General features: G+C 43.0%; 1 protein-coding gene across 1 annotated transcript; it reads right to left on the minus strand.

Annotated features, from left to right (window-relative positions):
• Positions 1-2,980: 2,980 nt before the first annotated feature.
• Positions 2,981-20,228, minus strand: LOC118834709 (zinc finger protein 420-like). The gene is made up of 4 exons (XM_036742150.1): positions 19,873-20,228; positions 19,344-19,470; positions 18,926-19,021; positions 2,981-8,288 (listed from the first exon to the last, which is right to left on the minus strand). The coding sequence occupies exons 1-4, from the start codon at positions 19,909-19,911 to the stop codon at positions 6,451-6,453; spliced, it is 2,100 nt and encodes a 699-aa protein (XP_036598045.1). The 5' UTR covers positions 19,912-20,228; the 3' UTR covers positions 2,981-6,450.
• Positions 20,229-21,348: the final 1,120 nt, after the last annotated feature.

Consider the following 21,348-nt stretch of genomic DNA (forward strand, 5'->3'; position numbering starts at 1 on the left):
TTTATCTAGTTTTTCCATGCCAAGATTATAAATCCGCCTCTCAGCCAATGGAGAGGAGGGATAGTTGTGGGCGGGATTCTTTCACATTAGGGTGTATATCCCTTGGTGCCTTGCCTTCTGTAGTCTGTCTCCCTCCACTAGTTCATCCTACTGGAGGTGACACCCAAATCTCGGGAAATTTGTAAAATAAAAGTAATTCCTTTTCTGTCCCTACCTGAGAAGCCTCTGTGAATTATTGGGGTACTTGGGTGGTCTCGCCACCCCACACAGCCCCACACCCTAATGTTCACTTGAGGTTCCAAGAGGGGCCTAATATAAGCCTCAAAATTCATCAGAGAAATAGCCCTTTCCTTTCCTCTTCAGCTCGGGACACTCTTTTTTGAAATGCCCTGGCTCTCTACGATGCAAACATCCAGGCTGCAGGACAGGGCAAAAAGCCCTTCATCTGCCCCTTCCTTTTCCAAAACTCCCTTGTTTCTCAGGCTCCCCATTTCTACCTTTACATTTATATCCTCCTGTTCAGGCTTTTCCCCCATTACCTCATTAATAGTTTTTACTATAATCCTTGTCTTTCATCTCCTTCTTCCTCTCTGTTCACAAGAACTCTTTGTGCTTCTCTCACCAGCTCCTCCAAAGACTTAGAACTCCAGTTTTCTGTCTTTAGCACTTTCTTTCTTATATCAGGCCATGCCTTAGTCACAGAGTCACAAACCCTAACCCTAAATGTGCACTTTTAAGAATTTTTCTGCCACTGGGGACTCAATGTCCATCCCCAAGTGTTTAGTCATCTGATCCCTCAGTCTCTGCAAAAAGGCTGAAGGCATTTCCTCCTTAGTCTCCTCTGTCTCAAAGGCCTTAGAGCTAACTTCCTGTGTTTTGGTCTCTGGGGTGGTATTCCAGTATTTTAACATTTTTCCTAAGGGATTATCTGGAGTTATGCTCACCAGAAAATCACTTCTTTTTTCCTTAGGGAAAATCTAACCTGTTTTCTTTTCTAGGGGAATCTGCCCCTTCCGGTGACTTACTTACTTTATTCCCCATCCTGCTAATCTGTCCAAGACTCCTCTTGGTCTTGTCTCTCAGCAGGATTCCCCAGTCACTAATCCTGGCACCTTTGCCCTGTTCCTACCTTAGTCTGTTCAATTTGCCTGACTGCCCCAGTTACCGACTTACTTACTTTTTTCTTTTCCTTCCTGTCCCAAGTAGCTGCTTCCTCCTCCCCTCACTTTTTTTCTTTCCTTCATGGCAACCTCTTTAATTCTTATGGTCCTGGGATTCTGCAGTCTGCCAGTGAGACTACAGAAGCACGAGAACCATTAAAATTAATTGGATCCCTCTTTGTCATCCTTCAGAACTTTTCGCTCCAGATGTCCTTTTTTTTTTAAGATCCTGGACCAAGCCCCCAATTTGTTAGAAAAACCAAGAATTTTACCTGGCTATGGGTGAATTTAGGAAAAAAAAAAGATTTTATTTTACGTCATTATTTGACAGAGTGACTTGGCCTCTTGACTGCCCCAAGCAAACTTAAGCTGGATACAAAGAACTCTTTATAATTCATCCAGATTCAAATTTTGCACCTTGAACCTCATTGGTCAGCTAGTGTGTCAAGTGTCTGAGGCCACATTTGAACTCACATCCTCCTGACTCCAGGGCCGGTGCCCTACTCATTGTGCCACATAGCCGCCCCCCCCCCCAGACTGATACTTTTGTGATGGTAAACCAGACCATCTTGTGTCTCAGTTCTAACCTAGCCCTTAGTCATTTAATGGATGTTGCCTCAAACAGACTGAGACATAGGAAGGACCTTAATTTAAAAAGGCCAAGACCACCCACTGTATCCTGGGCCATCACCTTGACTCTTTTCAGCTAGTTCCACTTTTGGACAGCCCTAATTGTGAAATTTTTTCCTGACATTAAGCTTACATTTACCTCTTTGAAATTTCTGTTGTAAATTTTTGTTGATTTACAAAAATTTTTTTAACATTACCAATCATCTTCCCAGTATCCTTCCCCCTTTTTCTCCTGAGAGCCATCTCATATAATAAAGAGTAATTGCTAAAACCAAAAAGGGAAAATGCCCAAACCGGTCAAGACAGACATTTCTCACTTTATGTAAATTTGCATTACTTATATTCAACTTTACATAAAGAATTCTGAAATTTCAGCCAACCATCAAAAATAAAAGCTAGGTGCAGCAGGTGGAGAAGGGGCAACAGGATGCACATTTGTTAGTTTTACAGTACTGTGTATTACCTTTCATTTGATAATTGTTTATTATCATGGTACCATATTTAAAGCCTGCATTTTAGTACATTTTATAACATCTGTAAAGGTATTGTTTTGTGTATGCCTTTGATATATAGGCTAAGTGAAGTGAGTAGGTAGGGGCAAACTCTAACCTAACCTTACATCCACCTCCAACTCTAACCCTAGATTCACTTTACTTGTGTTACATAAAAATTGCTTTATGGACAGGTCTAAAGAATGGCTCACCGAGGTAAAGTGAGAAAGGTCTATATGTCACAAAAGTCTGAGAATATGCACTCTGCTTCGCATTCTCGGACCTCTCACAGAAGCATCTTCCACCTCTTCTTTGGAGCCATGCTTGTTCTTGTCATTTTGATTCATTCATTTTTTGGGGGGTGGGGGGTGGGAAGGGAGGTTATTCTTTCTCGTTTCAATATTGGTAGTCATTATATATAGTGTTCTTGGCTCTGCTGAATTTGACTATGAATCACTTCATTTACATCATTCCGGGCTCTTCTGTATTCATTACAGTCATCATTTCTTACAGCACAGTAATATTCCATTACATTTGAGTACTACAGTCTGTTTAGCCATTCCCTAATTGATACACAGGCAGCTGGGTGGTGCAGTGGATAGAGCACTAAGCTTGGAACCAGGAAGATCTGAATTCAAATCCAGCCTCAGACACTAGCTGCGTGAGTCATTTAACCCTGTTTGCCTTGGTTTCCTCATCTATAAAATGATCTGGAGAAGGAAATGGCAAACCACTCCAGTATATCAGCCAAGCAAACTCCAGATGGGTCACAGAGTCAAACATGACTGAAATGACTGAACAACAAACAACAATTGATAAACATCTACTTTTGTTTCCGGTTCTTTACTAATTCAAAGTGTTGCTATACTTCAGTGTACATGGAGACTTTCTTCTAATCAATGGCCTCCTTTCAGTATAACCCCAGTAGTGGAGTCTCTGAGTCAAACGGTAAAGACATTTTAGCCAATTTATTTGCATAATTCTAGTGTTCCCCAAAAGGATTGTATGCTACAACAATGTGCTATAGTGCCTAACTTCCCATAACTATTCCAACATTGACTATTAACATCTTTTGGCATTTCTGCCAATTTGCAAGGTGTTAGGTGAAACTTCAGGTTATTTTGATTTGCATTTTTCTTAGTGATTTGGAGCACTCTTTCATATGGCCTTTGACATATCCTTTGGCTTTGGGTTGTACACACACATATATGAATATGTATGTGTATTTTTGTTCGTACATCTTGGATACCAAACTCTTACCAGAAAAATCTGATACAAAGATTTATTCCCATTTAACTGTTTCCCTTATTATCCTGGATGCATTTTGTTTGTGCTGAAACTTTTCAATTCCATATAATCAAAGTTATGTATTTTAGCTTTTCTAATTGCTTCTGTCCCTTATTTGGACAATGCATATCCTACCCATAGCTAGGAGAGGCATATGATCTATTTCCCTTCTAATGATTTCATGGTATTTATTTTTAATATTAAGATCAAATATCCATTTAGAAGGTACTGTGGAATGTGCTGTAAGATGCTGGTCTAAACCTAATTTCTGCCAGATTGCTTTCCAGTTTTCCTCATTTTAATCAAATAAGGGGTCTTTCTTAAGCACATAATTAGTTTTAAAGTTTATCAAACATGGGGTTACTGAGTTCAATTGTTTCTTACTCTCTCTTGTTTAATTGATTTCAATGATCTATTTGAAAATTTTTAAACTTATTTTTCCAATTACATGTAAAAACAACTTTTAACATTCATTTTTTTAAATCTTGAGTTCCAAATTCTATCCCTCCCCCCCCTTCCTTGAGAAGGCAAGCAATTTGATATAGATTATACATGTGCAGTCATGCAAAATATATTTCCATAATAGCCATGTTGCAAAAGAAAACACAGATTACCCCCCCCCAAAACAAGAAAGATAATTGTTTTTTTTTAAGAAGTATTCAAACTCCACCAGTTCTTTTTCTGGAAGTGGATAGCATTTTTCATCATAAGTCCTTCAGAATTGTCTTAGATTACTGTGTTGCTGAAACTATAACTAAGTCATTCACAAGTCTTCATTCCACAATGCTGCTGTTACTGTGTACAATGTTCTCCTGGTTCTGCTCAATTCACTTTGCATTAGTTCATGTAAGTCTTTCTCTCTCCTGTTCATTTCTTATAGTATGAATTTTCCATCACAATTATATACAACAACTTGTCCAGTCATTCCCCAATTGATGAGCATCCCCTCAATTTCCAATTTTTTTGCCACCACAAAAAGAGTTGCTATAAATACTTTTGTACACATAGGTCCTTTTCCTTTTATCTCTTTGGGACACAAACCTAGTAGTGGTAGTACTAGGTCAAAGGGCATGCAGTTTTATAGCCCATTGGGCAGAGTTCCAAATTGCTCTTCAGAATGATTGGATCAGTTCACAACTCCAACAATGCATTAGTGTACCCATTTTTACCACATTCCCTTCAGCACATCATTTTCATGTCATATTAACCATTTGATATATGTGAGGTGGCACTTCAGAGTTGTTTTAATTTGCATTTTTCTAATCAACAGTGATTTAGAGCATTTTTTGTTCATGTGACTATAGATAGCTTTGATTTCTTCTGGTAACTGCCTGTTCATATTTTTTGACCATTTCTCAATCAGAGCAGACAAACTGAGACCTGGGAAAGACTTTAATTTTAAAAAGCCAGTCACCCACTGCATCTTGGGCCCTCACCAGTCATCTCAACTCTTGTCTTTTCACTGGATAAGAGTGAGGCTGATGACTTTGTGCAGCTCTGCTACACTTAAATCCAATTCATGAGCAAGTCAGGACATCACCCTCATGATGTCATTGGTCCTCTTCAAGAATGAAAGACAAACAACAACAAGAAATTGGGCAATAACTTGTAGTCTTATAGATTTGACTCTGCTCTCCATATACTTAAGAAATACAGCCTTTATCAGAGAAACTTAGTATAAAAATTATTTTCCCAGTATGGCTGCATTAGATTTGCTTATGCAAAACCTTTTTAATGTAATCAAAATTATCCATTTTACTTCCTATAATGCTCTTTTTTCATCACAAATTCTTCCCTTATCCATGGATCTTTTCTCTTTTTTTAGCCACTACAAGATAGTTTTGATGACTGGTACATTTATAATATAGTTTGAGGTGTGAGGTGCTCTGTTCTTCCTTGTCCCTATCTCTTTTCATGAAATCTTTTGATATTCTAGATCTTGCCTGTTTGCAGTTTTCACTGGTTTTTCCCAGTTCTGCACCTTTGGAGATAAGCAGAGCAAATGTAATCCCTTTTCCACATAGCTAACATGCCACAAGTCTTCTCTTCTCCATGCTAACCATTCTCAGACCCTTCTACTGAGCCTCATTCAAGTACTAGCTGCTGTATTTCAAATGTTTTCCACCTTCTCAATGTCCTTCTTAAACTCTAATGCCCCAAGCAGAGCCCAATACTCCAGATACGGTCCAACAAAGGCACAATGTAAAGGCATTGTTACCTTCTCATTCTTGGAAGCTGAAAGATTACATGATTGTTCAAATCCTAAAGTTGTATTGTGGCTGAAAGACTTTTTCATATTCATTATTCATGTGATTTTTCTCATAAGTATGAAGAGACTGATAAGATGGATGCTCTGAAAGCTATTTTTCCCTCAATTATTGCCAATCTCTACACCATTACTTTGATGATTAAATTGTGTGTTCCAAAGGAAGGTATAATCCCACATTCATCACAATTACAAGGTTTATCTCCAGGACAAATAATCTGATGTCCAGTAAACATCATGCTTCAAAAAAAGGTGTATGTATGATTATTACTCTTCTAAGCTTCTGATGAAATATGGTTCTCTGATGATCAGTAAGTCAACTTTTTAGATGGAAAGGCTTCCTACATTTATTACATTTCTACATATCATCTGATGCTGTCAAGTTTGTGCTGATAAAAGCCTTTCATTTAATTTTTAGTTTGTTCATTATAAATTCTTTGATGTATAATAAGATGGGATCCCCAGTGGAAGGACTTTTCACATTCATTACAATCTTAAGGTTTCTCTCTAGTATGAATTATTTGATGATCACAAGGCCCAGAGCTCATACAAATGCTCTTCCACATTATATTCATAAGTTTTCTCTCCAATATGGATTCTCTGATCAGCTATAGTCCTAGACTACATCAAAAGGCCTTTCCCATCCATCACATTCATAAAGTTTCTCTCTACTATGGTATCTCTTATGTCCAATAAGATGGGATCTCCTGCAAAAGGTCTTCCCACATTCATTACATTCATAAGGATTCTTTCCAGTATGAACTTTCTGGTGTGAAGTAAGCTGTCCACTGAGGCGGAAGGCTTTCCCACATTCGTTACATTTAAAAGGTTTCTCTCCTGTATGAATTCTCTGATGGACTGCAAGCAAAGACCTCCACTGAAAGTCCTTCCCACATTCATTACATTCATATGGTTTCTCTCCAGTATGGATTCTCTGGTGTGATGTAAGCTGTGACTGCAAGCGGAAGGCTTTCCCACATTCATTACATTCAAAAGGTTTCTCTCCAGTATGAATTCTCTGATGTACTATAATTAGAGACCTCCACTGAAAGGACTTCCCACATTCATTACATTCAAAAGGTTTCTCCCCAGTATGGATTCTCTGGTGTACAGTAAGCTGTGATTGCAGGCGGAAGGCCTTCCCACATTCTTTACATTCACAAGGTTTCTCTCCAGTATGAATTCTCTGGTGTAAAGTAAGCTGTCCACTCTGGTAAAAGGCCTTTCCACATTCATTACACTCATAACGTTTCTCTCCAGTATGAATTCTCTGGTGCACAGTTAGTTTTGTCCTGTGGCCAAAGGCTTTCCCACATTCATCACATTTATAAGGTTTTTCTCCAGTATGAAGTATCTGGTGTAAGGTAAGCTCTAAGTTCCGGCGGAATGCCCTCCCACATACATTACATTCATAAGGTTTCTCCCCAGTATGGATTCTCTGGTGTACAGTAAGCTGTGACTGTAGGCGGAAGGCCTTCCCACATTCTTTACATTCACACGGTTTCTCTCCAGTATGAATTCTCTGGTGTACTGTAAGTTGTCCACTCAGGCGGAAGACCTTCCCACATTCATTACATTCATAAGGTTTCTCTCCAGTGTGAATTCTCTGGTGTGCAATAAGCTGTGACCTCATAAGGAAGGCCTTCCCGCATTCATTACATCCATAAGGTTTCTCTCCAGTATGAATTCTCTGGTGTACAGTAAGCCGTCCACTTAGGTGAAAAGCCTTCCCACATTCTTTACATTTAAAAGGCTTTTCTCCAGTATGAATTCTCTGGTGTAGAGTAAGTTGTGAGCTCAGCCTGTATGCTTTCCCACATTTGTTGCATACAAAAGGTTTCTCTCCAGTATGGATTCGCTGGTGTAAAGTAAGCTGTGACCTCAGGCGAAAGGCTTTTCCACACTCTTCACATTCAAAAGGTTTCTCTCCACTGTGGATTCCCTCATGTAGAATAAGCTGTGAATTCCAGCGGAAGGCCTTCCCACAGCCCTTACATTCAAAAGGTTTCTCTTCTGTATGAATTCTCTGGTGGTGGGTAAGTTCTGTTGACCAAAGGAAAGTTTTTCCACATTCATTACATTCATAAGGTTTCTCATCAGTGTTTAGTCTATGATTTTTAATAAGGTCTGAATGATTACCAAATGGTTTCCCATTCTCGTTATCCTTAGGAATGATCAATTCTGAAGGGACTGGTTCTACACCAAAGCTTCTGCCATTCTTATTATATTCGTGGTTTTTTACTTTACTGCGCCGTTTCCTCCGGGTGATTTTTATTTTGCTAGATTGTTTCTCTTCACGATTCTGTAGACTCTTTAAGTTGGTATCACATTCCCAGGCTTCTCTCAGCTTTAAAACCCGAGGACTGCCCATTCTGAGTTTTTCCCTGGAAGATTCTTCTATAAATATGCTCAGTGTTGGACTTAACTCTTTGTTTTCAAGTCTAGTTTCCCAATCTGAAAGAAATAAAACAAGTAAGTATTCCATGATACTCCTGACACATATGGCCTGTCTTCTGTGTCTTCTATTGAGAAATAAGACTGTAATACTGTAAAAAGTAGGACAAATTACACTATAATCTTAAGTTTGGAGCCTTGAGAGAAATGTCCTTTGGAAACTATGAACCTGGATGGGAAAAAATACATCTTTATTTCAATATAATCGGTCTCCCTTGTAATTCTATGTAGCTTTATTTCATTCATTTAAAAAAAGGAGTATGTCAACGATCATTATAATTATTGTCAGGTACACTATATGAAACCTTTCCCATGGATAAAAGAACCTGGTGAGGTAGGCAGAGCAGTTACAACATGCTACAAAATAGGAGACTAAGACTCATATAGACTGCTGTGACTCCCCTGGAGCATGATGCTAAGATGTCAAAGAATCACAGAATGAAAGAGAGAGAAGAAGGACCTGAGCAGCCATCTAGTCTGAACTACACACAAGAGGAATCTCATCAGAATAAGTTGTGCAACAATTGTCCATGGCATTTTGCAGAAGTAGGAGACACTGGGGGCGGAGCCAAGATGGCAGCTGAAAAGCAGGGACTAGCGTGAGCTCCCCACCGAGTCCCTCCAAAAACCTATAACAAATGGCTCTGAACCAATTCTAGAACTGCAGAACCCACAAAAGAGCAGAGGGAAGCAGGGCTCCAGCCCAGGACAGCCTGGATGGTCTCTGGGTGAGGTCTATCCTGCATGGAGCTGGGAACAGAGCAGAGTGGACCAGAGCCCAGCGTGAGCGGCGCGGACCAACCAGACCAGGAGCCGGGCGGAGCGTGCCCTAGCACCCTGAATCAGTGAGCTGCAGCAGTTACCAGACTTCTCAACCCACAAACACCAAAGACAACAGAGAAGGTTAGTGGGAAAAGCTGCGGGAGTGGAAGGAGTTTGCAGTTTGGCTACCGCCCCAGGGGCAGCAGAGGTGGGGCAGCTACAGAAGTACAGCTGCAGTTGCTTCTGGCCCCAGGCCCACCTGGTGGGAGGAATTAAGTGGCGGATCAGAGCAGGAGTGCACAGCCTGCTAAAGAGCTAAGTCCAGTCCGGGTTGGGGGTTCTTGGGGAAGGAGGAGTGCTGGTGTGGCAGAGCTGGCGCATCCCCCCAAGCGTGAAACATAGAACTCTTTAGTCTACAAGCAGTCATATCCCGCTGAAAAACTCAAGGGTCAAGTTAGTTCTTTGGGAACATGGCCAAGCAGCAAAAACACACCCATATTCAGTCTCAGACTTTGGAATCCTTCTTTGGTGACAAAGAAGACCAAAACATTGTATTGGCAACCAAAAATGGGCTCCTTAGCACTTAGTCAACAAGTGCCCTTGACTAGTTTGGCTTTTTCCCCTGAACTGAATGCTGTTTGTATGTTGGACTGGAGTAAGCTTGTCGGCCCCTTCACCTTGCTTCCCTTGCTTAAGCTGATGGAAAGAACCTGTGCTTTCCCAGTCAACCCCTTCACCTTGCTTAAGCAGATTGAAAGAACCTGTGTTTTCCCCGGCGTACCTTACACCCCCGCAGAAGCTGGATGGTTAAAAGCAGCTCCCGTTGGAGCCAGAGGCTGCTACAGCCACAGCCACAGCTGAAGCAGGAGCTGCCAGTAGCAGAGCTGACCTACGGGAGGAAGCTGAACAAAGACTTCAGGCCAGTGGGTAATCTTTTTACCATAGAGGGGGAAGCATGATTTTGCTTTATGCAATCATGCTTCTCTGTAGCCTCCTGGTTACTCTTTCAAGGCGTACTTATTGGGCCTGGAAGCTTTTGATCAATATATCAAAATGGGGTTGCTGGTTCATGGGTTGGTTACTGTGGAGCCTAAATATATGTTTTGATTCTTCTGCCTTCTACTTTGAGAGTTTCTTATATCCGGCGGTTCCGAACCTTTCAGACATGTTTATGATCCTCTTTGAGATTATAAACTCTGCCCTCCTAATACAAACATACAGCCAGAAGAAGTCAACAAAGTCAAAGAGCCTACAACAAAAGCCTCCAAGAAAAACATGAACTGGTCTCAGGCCATGGAAGAGCTCAAAAAGGATTTGGAAAAGCAAGTTAGAGAAGTAGAGGAAAAATTGGGAAGAGAAATGAGAAGGATGGGAGAAAACCATGATAAACAAGTCAATGACTTGCTAAAGGAGACCCAAAAAAACGCTGAAAAATATACTGAAGAAAACAACACCTTAAAAAATAGACTAACTCAAATGGCAAAAGAGCTCCAAAACGCCAATGAGGAGAAGAATGCCTTGAAAGGCAGAATTACCCAAATGGAAAAGGAGGTCCAAAAGACCACTGAAGAAAATACTACCTTAAAAATTAGATTGGAGCAAGTGGAAGCTAGTGACTTGATGAGAAATCAAGATATTATAAAACAGAACCAAAGGAATGAAAAAAATGGAAGACAACGTAAAATATCTCATTGGAAAAACCACTGACCTGGAAAAGAGATCCAGGAGAGATAATTTAAAAATTATTGGGCTGCCTGAAAGCCATGATCAAAAAAGAGCCTAGATATCATCTTTCAAGAAATTATCAAGGAGAATTGCCCTGATATTCTAGAGCCACAGGGCAAAATAGAAATTGAAAGAATCCATCGATTGCCTCCTCAAACAGATCCCAAAAAGAAATCTCCTAGGAATATTGTCGCCAAATTCCAGAGCTCCCAGATCAAGGAGAAAATACTGCAAGCAGCCAGAAAGAAACCATTTGAGTATTGTGGAAACCCAAGATCTGGCAGCTTCTACATTAAGAGATCGAAGGGCTTGGAATACCATATTCCGGAGGTCAATGGAGCTAGGATTAAAACCAAAAATCACCTACCCAGCAAAACTGAGTATCATGCTCCAAGGCAAAATATGGACTTTCAATAAAATAGACGACTTTCAAGCTTTCTCAGTGAAAAGAGCAGAGCTGAATAGAAAATTTGACTTTCAAACACAAGAACCAAGAGAAGCATGAAAAGGTGACTGGGTTTTATTCTACCAGAGCTGCTGTGGGTCACAAAGGCCTCAAGGCCTCACGTGGAAAAACAGGACACACGATCCGCTAGTGTTTGAGATCTACGGCATGAGAAATGATGCTAATGAGGCGCCCACCTCCCCCAACGGGGCAAAGCCTGGAACAACTGCCAGGTGCATGAAGACATTCACTGCACATCTTTGAAGAGGAATTCCCCATTATAACAAAGATTTAAAATAAAGAAAGGGGGGAAGACAGTTACACAAGATTAACCGATATAAAGTCCATGCCAAAGAGTTTCTATAGTGCAGCACACCCGTAGCCTCCCACTTCTATAGTGGAGGGAAAGAGGTGCATTTTCTCAACCTTTCTCTAGGGCTAAACTTGCTATTATAATTACAATCAAAGATGCGCCGGAGCCATTTTAAACAGGTTAGTGAGAAGCGATTGTTAAACTTTCAGTATAAGGATTTATACCTCATAAATCAGCAAACACTACAATCAGGGCTTGATTTATTGTTTTGTTGATTGTCCTTGCATAAGAAAGTGATGAAAAAAATGTTAATAATGCTGATTAAACTACAAAGTGTGTTGTGGGTACAGTTTTTTTCAAAGAGTCACTTGTTAAACATCTACCAACACATCCCTTGCATAGTGATCAGTGTCATTTTTTGAGTTCTTTCTATTTATATTATTTATATTTATATTATTATCTATTTCTATTATATTATTTCTATCATAATATCACATGTGTTGTTTTCCTGGTTTTATTTAGCTCTGTAACTTTCCTGAATTCTTCATATTAATTGTTTCTTACATTGCAATAATATTCTTTTTTGTGTCACAAAAAAAAAAAAGAGTAAGTTGTGGTTGTTTATCCTTCATTTTGGAAAAAGACCAATGACATCATGATGGTGATGTTCTGACTGCTCCTGAATTGGATTGAAGTGAGGCAGTCATCGGATGCCTCACTCTCTCCTCCAGAGTCATGAGAGTCGAGCAGCGAAACAAGAGTCAAGGTGACTGGTGTTGGTCAGCGGGTGACCTTGGCCTTTTTAATTAAGGTCTTTCCCAGGTCTCAGTCTGTTTGAGGCAACATCAATTTAATGACTCCCTAGTCATTAAGGAGGTTAAAACTGAGACAAAAGATGGCCTAGTTTACCACCACAAAAGTATCTATCTGGGAAGGGGAGACTCTCAAGAGTTACTGGCCAGAACAGAAAAGTTACTATTTAAACTCACTCTAAGCCATCAAAACCCAAAGAATGAGTGACAGAGGCTTAGACTGGGGCCTATTATAAGCCATTCAATGAAAGCCAGAGTGATTTGCATTAAAAGCATAGTCAAGTAGCTCCATTTGAATCACAATGGGCTTTTAAAAAGCCTGTTTTTCTACAGTTATATTTCAATAACTCAAACGAAATCTTGTAGGACAAAAAGTAAATTGTCCCAGCTTTGGGGAGAAAAAAAGTAAATAACTAAATTGAAAAAAAATTAGCCCTCAAACCACAAGATATTGTACAAGATATAAGCAACCGAAAGTTATATTCCTTTGGACAAAAGGACCACATGTAATGAGGGAAGAAGGAAGGAGAAAGAAGGAGGAAAGGGAGAGGGGGGAAGGGAAATGGGGAATAAGGGAAGGAGGAGGGGAGAGGAGAGAGAAGGGGAAAAGAGGAGCAGCATTCTCCAACTCAAACTGGCAGGGTGGGTCCTTAAGTTAGGCAGAGATGAGCAAAGCCACCAGCCTCACTGTCTCATCCACAGTTATGAGAGTCCAGTGGCAAGACAAGAGTCAATATGATTGGCAGTAGCCCCCATCATAATGTATTCAACAAATGGTCACCCAGCCTTTAAGTGAAGACTCCAGCAAGAAGGAAACCTACCATCTCCTGAAACAGAACATTCCACTTTGGGACAACTCTAATCGTTAAGAGATTTTTCCTGAGAATTATCTTCAATTTATCTCATTGTAACTTTTCCCCACTGCTCATGGTTCTGGTCTCTCAGGCCAAACCAGAACATTTCTGATCCTTGTTCCATATGACAGCTCTTCAAATACTTGAAGATGGCTAGCCCATCCCCCACCAGTTTTCCCTTCTCCAGGCTAATCCCAGTTCCAGTAACTGCTCCTACCACCTTTGTACCTACACATCCTCTTCTCTTCTCCCTTTGTACCATTTTGGTTGGTGATCTCACCAGCTGCCATGGATCCAGTTATCATCTCTAGGCACACAAAATTTAAGCTATTTATCTAGCCCTAATATCTCTCCTGATCTGCAGTCTTTGATCTCCAAGTACCAAATTGTGAGAGATGGGTAAAAGTTAGGGAAAGCTAGGTTTCCACAGAAGAGTTAATTGAGTTCCACAGAACAACTAAGTTTTAGCTTGAACAAAGGAGTAAAAATTCACCAGGAGGAGAGCCCTCAGCCAATGGGAATAGAGTTTGTGCTTTTGCAGAAACCACAGTTTCAGGATGTTAGGAAAACTGGTCTAAACTGGTCAGATAATGGTCAGGGTTGAAGAGAAAACTGAGTCAAATGGCTACCAGGCATGCTTAATTGGCTAATTGAATATTACCTCACACACCCACAGGGAGGAGTTTTCTACCATTTTTGAACATGGGAAGTATGTTCAGGAGGGTAGCCAAGGAGTTGCATATTAGGGGGGTGTATAGGGAAGGTTCCCTTCCCCCAGAAGGGAGAGGACCAATCTGTTCTCTGAAGAGAGGTACTGATCTGACAGTGCATCAATCTATGTCAGTCTAATAGAATAAAATTGGTCTCGGTCCTTTATTCCCCACTTTCCCTTCCTAAAAAAGGGTGGAGTCCACGCCTGGCCAGGAATATTTACCAATTCCTTTGAATTCCTCAATAATAATAAATCGCCCTTGATACCTGAATTTCAGTGTCAAGTATATTTCTAACAAAATGAACATGTCAAGGTGAATTTACCATAGATATGATAAACTCAATGTGTTCAAAACTGGACTGATAATCTTTCCTCTTAAACCCTCTCCCAATCTCATTTTCCCTACTATTGGAGAAGGCAACACCACCTTCCCAGCCCTCCGGGCTCACCACCTAGATATCACACTCAACTCCTCATATTTCTCACTGTCCATGCCCAATCTGCTGCTAAAGCCTGTCATCTGGTAACATCTTACAGATACCCCCTTCTTTTCTGAGACACGGCCACTACCCTGGTGCAGGCACTCATGGCCTCATGTCTGCACTAATGCAATAGTGGTTTGATGTGAGGTTTGCCCATTCCAAGTCTCTCCTCATGCCAGCGCCAAAACCATTTTCCTGAAGTGCAGATCTAACTGTGCTGCCCTTCTACTCAACAAATTCCAGTGGCCCTATGCCCTCTACAATCCAACATAAGGTGTTCTATTTGGCTATAATGGAGCTCTCCTGCACAGTGGATAGGGCACTGGGCTTGGGGTCAGGAAGATTCATCTTCTGGAGTTTGAATCTGGCCTCAGACACTTAATAGCTGTGTCACTTCACCCTGTTTCCCTTATCCGCAAAATAAATTGAAGAAGGAAATAGCAAACCACTCCAGCATCTTTGCCAAGAAAACCCCAAGTGGGAGAGTCAGACATGACTTAAATGACTGAACCACTACCATGTTTGGCTCTGGAGCCTTCGTATCATAGCCTCCTCTCCCTCTTTTTCAGTCTTCTTACACCTTACTCCTTTCTACACACTCTCCATTCAGTAACCCTGGCCCCTGCATGCTCTTTGCACAAGACACTCCACCACCCAACTCTGCCTTTTTACCACCACCGCCCATGCCTGAAACTCTTCTTCATCTCCCCTTTCTAACATCCCAGGCTTCCTTCAAGTCTCAGCTAAAGCTGCTCCTTCACCAACAAGCCCTTTCTCCATCTCCTTGACGTTAGTGCCTTTCCTCTGAGATTACAGTTAACATATCCTGCACACATTGTTTGCGTACTGTTCCCCCGTTGGGCCATAAGCTCCTTGAGAACAAGGACTATTTTTTGCCTTTCTTTGTAACCGTGGTGCTAAACACAGTGCCTGGCACATAGCAGATGCTTAATAAATGCTTACTAACTAAACACAACTTTTTTTAAAAAATGAGAACAGGGGATGTGGAGCCAAAATGGCAAAGTAAAGGCAGGGACTTGCCTAAGCTCTCCTCAAACCCCTCCAAATACCTGTTAAGAATGACTCTAAACAGCTAGAGCAACACAACACAAAAAGACAGAGTAAAACACATTTCCCACTTAAGACAACTTAGGTCAGTAGAAAAGGTCTGTGAGACCTGAGTGAGAGCGGAGCTCAGTCCAGTGCAGGCTGCCCCAGCAAAGACGGAGACCCCACAAACCAGGGGCAGGCCTGGGGAGTGACTGAATCCAGAGTTCTCAGCCCACAGATGGTAAGGGGGTTGAACTACTGCTCAGAAGGAGATTACAGGGGTCTCTTCGCTGGCCCTGAAGAAAGATTCTGTTGCCTTGCCCATACTCAGATCTAGGTGGCAGTCCCAGGGCAAGGAGGAGCACTAGCACACCAGAGCTTGCTGCCACAGTGGAGGGGGGACCCTCCTCACAGTTCCAGGGCAGAAAAGAGGGCTTGTGTTCACTCACAGATCAGAGCATAGGCCAGGAGAGGAATAAACACCTCTCCTTAAATCATACCACCTTGGAAGTACTGAAAACTTACAGGTCCCTAGAAGTATCTCTGAAAACAGCTGCACAAGCTGGGGCTTGGGACAGTAAGCCCTCCACTCTGGATGCCAAGCCCTACTTTAATAAAGAAATAACAGTCAAAAAATAAGATGGGAAAATGAGCAAAGGAAAAAAAATCAGACTATAGAAAGTTACTATGGTGACAAGGAAGATCAAAACATACATTCAAAAGAAGACGAAAAGTCAAAGCTCCCATATCCAGAGACTCTAAGAAAAATATGAATTGGTCTCAGGTCATGGAAGAGCTCAAAAAGGATTCTGAAAGTCAAGTAAAGAGAGGTAGAGGAAAAATTGGGAAGAGAAATGAGAGTGATGCAAGAAAATCATGAAAAACAAGTGGTAAAGGAGACACAAAAAATACTGAAGAAAATAATGCCTTAAAAAGCAGACTAGGCCAAATGGTAAAAGAAGTACAAAAAGTCAATGAAGAGAAGAATGACTTAAAAAGCAGACTAGGCCAAATGGTAAAAGAGGTCCAAAAAAGTCAATGAAGAGAAGAATGACTTAAAAAGCAGAACTGGCCAAATGGAAAAGGAGGCCCAAAAGACCACTGAAGAAAATAATTCCTTTAAACTGAGAATGAAGCAAATAGAAGCTAATGACTATGAGAAATCAAGAAACAGTCAAACAAAACCAAAAGAATAAAAAACAGAAGACAACACAAAATATCTCATTGGAAAAACAACTGGCTTAGAAAATAGTTTCAGGAGAGATAATTTAAAAATTATTGGGCTACCTGAAAGCCATATCAAAAAAAGAACCTAGACATCATCTTTTAAGAAATTATCAAGGAAAACTGCCCCAATATTTTAGAACCAGAAGATAAAATAGAAATTGAAAGAATCTACCAATCACCTCCTGAGATCCCAAAATGAAAACTTCCAGGAATACTACAGCCAAATGCTAGAGTTCCCAGCTGAATAGAAAATCTGACTTTCAAATACAGACTCAAGAGAAGTATAAAAAGGTAAACAGGAAAGGGAAATCACAAGGGACTGAATAAGGTTAAACAATTTACATTCCTACATGGAAAGATGATATTTGTAACTCATAAGACCTTTCTCATTATTAGGGTTGTTAGAATGAGTATGTATAAACAGAAGGCACAGCCTGGTAAAGGAGAGATGATATCTAAAAAATAAAATTAAGGGGTGAGAGAGGAATGTATTGGGAGAGAGAAAAGGAGACAATGGGGTAAATTATCTCACATAAAAGAGGCAAGAAAAAGCTTTTACAATGGAGGGGAAGTGAGTAAACCTTACTTGCAGCAGAATTGGCTCAAAGAAGGAATAACATACACACTCAATTTGGTATAGAAATCTATCTTACTATATAGGAAAGAAGGTGAGGAAGGGCGTGAGAGAAAGGGGGATGATAGAAGGGAGGGCATATGGGAGGGTAGTCAGAGGCAAAACACTTTTGAGGAGGGACAGGTGAAAGGAGAGAGAGAATAGAATAAATGGGGGTGGGGTATGGCAGGGAAACAACAACAGTAACTGAAAAAATTTCTGAAGCAAGTTTTTCTGATAAAGGTCTCAAAAATATAGAGAACTGAGTCAAATTTATAAAAATAAGAGTCATTCCCCAATTGATAAATGATCAAAAGATATGATCAGTTTTCAGATGAAATAACCAAAATTATCTATAGCCACATGAAAAAATACTCTAACTCATTACTGATTAAAGAAATGCAAATTAAAACAATTCTGAAGTACCATCTCCTACCTATCAGATTGGCTAATAGGACAGAAAAGGTAAATGACAAATACTGGAGGGGATGTGGGGAAAATGAGACATTAATGCAGTGTTGGTGGAGTTGTGAACTGATTCAACTATTCTGTAAAACAATCTGGAACTATGCCCAAAGGGCTCTAAAACCAAGCATACCCTTTTACCTAGCAATAGCACTACTAGGTCTATATCCCAAAAGAAATAAAAAACAAAAAGGAAAAGGACCCATATGTACAAAAATATTTACAGCAGCTCTTTTCTGGGGGCAAAGAATTAGAAACTGGAACGATGCCCATCAACTGGGGAATGGCTGAACAAGTTGTGGTATGTGGTTATGACGGAATACTATTGTACCGTAAGAAATGATGAGCAGGATGTTCTCAGAAAAATCTGGAAAGACTTGCATGGACTGATGCAAAGTGAAATGTACTGGATACAAAGCAACAACAATATTGTAAGATGATCAGCTGTGAAGGACAACGATCCACAACAACTCTGAAGGACTTGGGATGAGAAATGCTCTCCATCTCCAGAGAAAGAGCTGAGGGTGTCTGAATACAGACTGAAGGAGGCTTTTTACTTTCTCTTTCTTGAGGTTTTGTCTGTGTTTTATTTCATGACATGACTATTATGGAAGTGTTTTGCATGACTATACATATATATAAACTATGTTGAATTCCTTTCCTTCCCAATGAGGGGCGGGGAAGGAAGGGGGAGAATTTGGGACTAGGAATTTTTAAAATGAATGTTAAATATGGTTTTTACATATTAACTGGGAGAAATACTAAAAAAAAAAAAACATGAGAACAGGAATACAGCATTACAAATTACACAGAAGACAAAGGTTCCAAGGAGATAAGAAAGCTTTCTTTTGTTGCAACTGATATACACCCTTAAGAGAGTGAGTGAATCCATGGCCAAGAGAGGTGATCAAGAAAATGACTGCTGAGACAAGGCAATCTCAGAGAAAGATGGAAGGAAAAGACCCATGCCTTCCTCAGGCCCCTCTTCAACCAGATTGCAGGGGTTTATGAATACAACAGGACAGGAAGGATATTTGTGGTGTAGAACTGAGGCTCTCATGCCTGGTGGCCTCAACTGTTCTCCAGGGGTCTGGAGTCTTTGAGGACAGCTCCCTGGTCCAGCCTGATCCAAAGGCTTGGGCCTGAATGCTTCACCTGCCTGGGGTCGCTCACTCACCTGGACGGCTGCTTCTGGAGAAGCCTTCCCCTGGCCTCCAGGGCGCTTCCCCTTGTTCCAGCCGATGGATCACATCTGGTTTGGATCTTGCAAGTCCTGCTCGGGTGAAATGGGAAAGAGCTGAAGGGATGCTCCTGGCATCTCAAGCCTATCTCTACAGGGTCAAGGCCAGCAAATGGTACAAAGAGCCTGAAGGGAGGGATGGGGCAGAGAGTAGAGCATGGACCTCAGAGGGGCCTCCTTCATTCTACTTGGAACTTCCTATGTGCAGGTCGCTGCCCAGGAGGGCAAGGGAAAGCTGGGGCGGGGTGGGAGGGATACAAGGGTGGGGGGGAGGCCGGGCCAGCCCTGGCCGAGGACAGGAAAGGAGACCCTCCCCCCCCCACCCCTGGATCCCAGGGGCAGCTGAGGTCCTCACCCAGGCACACCAGGTTCCCGTAGTTCTCCAGCATCACCTCCCGGTACAGCTCCTTCTGGGCGGGGCCCAGATGCCCCCACTCATCCCAGGAGAAGTCCACGGCCACATCCTGGAACGTCACTGACCCCTGAAAGATCAAGCCACATGTGCTGGCCCTAAACTGGCCTAGGGAGGACAGGAGCCTAGGGCTCTGGGACCCCGGGGGCACACGCCCCCTTCCTCCACTCTCACCCCGCCCAGGCCAGGGGATGGCAAGGGCAGCTCAGGGTGCCCCGGGGTCAAATCTGGCCTCAGACACTACCCTGGACAGGTCCTTCCCTAAAATGGGGATGAGAACTAGAGCACCAAGCACACCATAGGCGCTACATAAATGCAGGCGGAGCTTGCAGGGATGGATCAAGGGGGCAGTCAGCGACTAAGCATCTAGTGTGGGCAGGGCCTCAGCGGGGAGAGAAGGAATGGGCAAAGGGGGAGGGCCCAGACCCCCTCCCCCAAACCCGGGCTCCGGCAGATGGGCAGGGCCCCTCACCTGGCGGGGCTTGGCTCTCAGGTGGGAGGTGGGAGCCATGCCCTCCTTCTCCTCCACCGCTGATTGGCTCCTGCGTCTGGCCCTGTTAGGGTGACCAATGGGAGGGTGGGCCCGCGGAGGGGGCGTGGCGCGGCTAGGCCCAGCGCTTGGGAGCTACTGCGCAGGCGCGGCCCGTTCCGCGGTGGCGGCCTTCGCATCCACCTGCCCGTGGGTTCCCAATGTCCCCTTCCCTTTCGGCGCCCCTTCGGCAGGTCGCGTCCCCGCCCCCACTCACAGCAGCCCTGGACACAGGGACCCCGAGCTGAGTACCGCCGACGGAGGGAGGAGCCGCGGCAGCGGAAGTGACGAAGGAAGGCAGCGGCTCCGCCCTCCCCGGCCCTGAAGGGGCCTCTCGGCCTCGGTTTGGACATGCAAAGCTTTCTGGGAGCTGTAGGCTGGCGTCCTAGAGTGTGAGAGGAAGAGAGCATTCTGCGCCTGCGCCTTCGCCTTAGCCTTCTCCTCCTGGCCACCGCCCCTCCCGTCCCTTAGGTAAAAAGTGCGCAAGTCCTTCTGGGAATCGTATTCTCCAGCCTGCTCTTATGGGGGAAGGCAAGGAGATCTAGGCCAGCTGCAGCTTCTTCCTTTCTCCCCACCCCCTCCCTCCTCCTTCGTCATCCTGCTTTCTGTCCCTCATCCTTCTCTTTACTTTACCCTCCTCTCTCCTCTTTTTCCTCCAACCTCCTTCCCCATCCCCTCCCTCCTCCCCCCTTTCTCCCCGTCCCCCCACTTCTCCCCCCCTTCTTCCCATCCCCCCTTCCTCTCCCTCACCTTCCCCCACCCCTGGACCTCCTGCCTCTTTCCGCCTCCTCCCTCCTCTCCCTTTCCTAACTTTCTCCTTTAGTCCTCTCCTGTGCCAGAAGACCTTGGTGCAGTCCCGCCCGCCTGGGGCCACGTGGGCCGGGCCATGGAAGGGGGGGAGGGCACGGTTGGCGCCAGCCTTGCAGCCCCTCTCTCCTCTCTCTGCCCCACTTCCCTTCTCTTCCCCCTCCTGTTGCTTTTCTGATTCTTCCTCCTCCCCTTTCTTTTTTCCCCCTCCTATTTCCTCCTCTTTAGGCTTTCCCCTCCTCTCCCTCCTCCTTCCCCCACTTTTTCTCCCCCTACTTTTCCTCCCCCTTTTCCCCCCTCCTTCCGTCTTCCTCCCCTTCTCTCTGGTCTTCCTCCTCCTTCGTGCTTCCTTCCTATTTCCTCTTCCCCTCCTCAGCCCACTTCCTCCTTCCCTGAGCAGGAGCCTCTAGGCCACCCGGCACTTTTGATCTTCTGTGAATAGAGAGCCTAAGTCGCCAAGACTCGAGTTCAAATCTAGCCTCAGACAATTACTGGCTAAGTGACCCTGGGCAAGTCATTTAATCCTGTTTGCCTCAGTTTCCTCATCTGAAAATTGGGCATATAATAACACCCCCTACTTGCCAGGGTTCTTGTGATGACCAAATGAAATAA

This window comes from Trichosurus vulpecula, chromosome 1 (assembly GCF_011100635.1).
Source record: "Trichosurus vulpecula isolate mTriVul1 chromosome 1, mTriVul1.pri, whole genome shotgun sequence".
NCBI classification, from domain to species: Eukaryota; Metazoa; Chordata; class Mammalia; order Diprotodontia; family Phalangeridae; genus Trichosurus; species Trichosurus vulpecula.